The sequence below is a fragment of the Sceloporus undulatus genome, unplaced genomic scaffold (genome assembly GCF_019175285.1).
Source record: "Sceloporus undulatus isolate JIND9_A2432 ecotype Alabama unplaced genomic scaffold, SceUnd_v1.1 scaffold_7902, whole genome shotgun sequence".
Lineage (NCBI taxonomy): Eukaryota > Metazoa > Chordata > Lepidosauria > Squamata > Phrynosomatidae > Sceloporus > Sceloporus undulatus.
Genome location: NW_024810821.1, coordinates 1 through 2,419, shown reverse-complemented (window position 1 = coordinate 2,419; position 2,419 = coordinate 1). Strand labels below are relative to the sequence as shown.

Here is a 2,419-nt window from a genome sequence, read left to right as displayed (position 1 = left end):
AGATCTGTCAAATTAATGAGCTAATGCAGCGGTACAGATTATATGGCCTTCCAGATGTTTGTAAACTGCAACTCTCAGCACTCACCACAGGCAGCGCTGACTGGGGCTGCAAGGAATTTTGCTTCAACAACATCTAGACGGCCACATAATTTCCATCGCTAGGCATATGGAACGATGCCCCCTTTTCAACATGTTCTACAACTGACTTTATTTAAACAAACAAACAAAAACTAAACGATAGTGACAGATAAGCTAAGTACAGTGGTACCCCGGGATACGAAAGCAGCGCGTTACGAAATTTCCGGGATACGAAAAAATTCCATAGGAAAAAACTTTTACGTTTTTTTTTTCAGCTTACGAAAAAAAATTTTGGTGCTTTTCGGCGCTTTTTCGCACGAAATCGCAGCTTCCAGCGCTAGCGCCTATGGCTTTTTCGGGTTGCGAAAGATTTCGGGTTACGAAGGGCGCCGCGGAACGAATTAATTTCGTAACCCGGGGTACCACTGTATAAATTCACACATTTATACCATTAAAACAGCAAGTACATGTTTACTTACATTGATAATAGCATCTGTCTGAATGTAATCCATATCTGAATCCTTCAAGCCCAACTCCTTGCCATCCCGTTGGGCTGTACTGACAATACCTGTTGTCACTGTATTCTGTAAGGCAAATGGGCTCCCAATAGCCACCACAAATTCCCCAGGCCTCAGATCACCAGACTGTCCCATTGACAAAGCAGGCAGTTTTTTCTGAAAGATAAAATAAGGTTTACAACTTTAATGTACACATGTCAGAAGCCGAATCTCTCAGCTTGCCTGCCATGGTTAAGATGGATTTTCTTGTTACAGCTTTTCTTGTTCACAATGTATTATACAGTAGTGCTGCTAAATGATGGGACATGTATTAATTGCTATGGCTGTTGCCCATATTTCTTTGTGGTTAGCCAGCAGGTGGGAAAGGAACTGAGGTTGTGCCTGGAGACTAAAGGTCAGTCTCATGAGAACGGATGATGTGAGATCAGAAGGGGGGGGGCATCCATGGGAATGGAGAATGTTTTGATGTCATGATGAATGAGAATGTAGCAACTAAAAATTTGTACTTATATATGCTTTAATTATCCCTTATTAACAATGTCTCTTTAGTCCATGACAACACACATCTGGGGTAAACATCTAGTTTCTGAATAAAGCTTTACTGGTTTTCCAACTGAAAGCCTGGATTTCTTAACTCCGGTGTTTCTGTACGAGACAAGACAGAAGTGATTACTATTAAAGATCCCAATCTGGGAATAGAGGTGTGTCAACCAATTCTGTATCGGTTTACAATCCCCCTGAAAGACTATATTCACAGTTTGGGAGTGCTCTGCCTCTCCAAATGTCAGCCCAGATAGAGGCAATGGCCAGAAGTGCTTACTATCAGCTTTGGCTGATATGTCAGCTGTGTCACTTCTAGAATTGGAAGACCTAAAGATGGTAGTGCACAAGACTGACTTGTGTTCTACTGTGGGCTACCTTTGTACCAATTCTGTCTAAATTTAAAAGAATATTAAAGACCTATCTCTTCCTACAGAGCTCCCAAGTCAATTTTAAATTATGAATTTTAAATTGGGATATTTTAATCTAGAATGGATGGTTTTAATCTGTCCTAGGTTTATGTATTTTAACATTGTTTTTGCAATGTTTTTACAATGTTCAATGATTTTCTGTTTAAATTTATGTTGTAGCCTGCCTCAAGCCTTGGAGAAGCAGATAAATAATAATAACAACAACAACAATAACAATAACAATAATAGTTGTTGTTGTCATTGTTCCCAATATAAAGCACTGGCATCTAGTCAAGTACCATATGCCTCACCCACCCCCCGCCCCAAATCTACACTCCTGGTTTTTAAGCAACTGCACACATAGAACATTACAAAAACATTTTCTCTACTTACCCGTGGATTGATCTTTATTGTTGCTATATCAGACTTCTTATCAATGTCTTTGATTTTTGCTTCATAAGTGTCTCCATCTTGTAGCTGCACTTTTAACTGCTGCCGTCCAGTCGCGGTACTAGTGCTAGATACAACATGGGCATTGGTCACAATTAAACCTGTATCCGACATAATAAACCCAGATCCACTAGAAAGAGGAACATTGCGACCAAACAGAGGGTGCCTGTTAAAAAAGAAGAAAAATATGCCATCAGGCTCATCTCATAGAATCACGAGTTGGAAAAGACGGCAAGGACCATCCAGTCCAATCCCCTGTCATGCAGGAAATCAAAGCATCCCCGACAGATGGCCATCCAGCCTCTGTTTGAAGACCTCCAAGGAAGGAGACTCCACTACACTCTGAGGGAGTTTGTTCCACTGTCAAACAGCCCTTACTGTCAGGAGGTTCCTCCTAATGTTGAGGTGGAATCTCTTTTCCTG

At 40.9% G+C, this 2,419-nt stretch overlaps 1 protein-coding gene across 1 annotated transcript; it reads right to left on the bottom strand.

The window, feature by feature from the left end:
* Positions 1–527: 527 nt before the first annotated feature.
* LOC121918291 (serine protease HTRA3-like) lies at positions 528–2,217 on the bottom strand (the record flags this gene model as incomplete). The annotated part of the gene is made up of 2 exons (XM_042444363.1): positions 1,940–2,217; positions 528–752 (listed from the first exon to the last, which is right to left on the bottom strand). Coding segments are annotated over exons 1-2 (396 nt in total), but the record flags the coding sequence as incomplete, so codon positions are not given.
* Between the last annotated feature and the right edge of the window lie 202 nt (positions 2,218–2,419).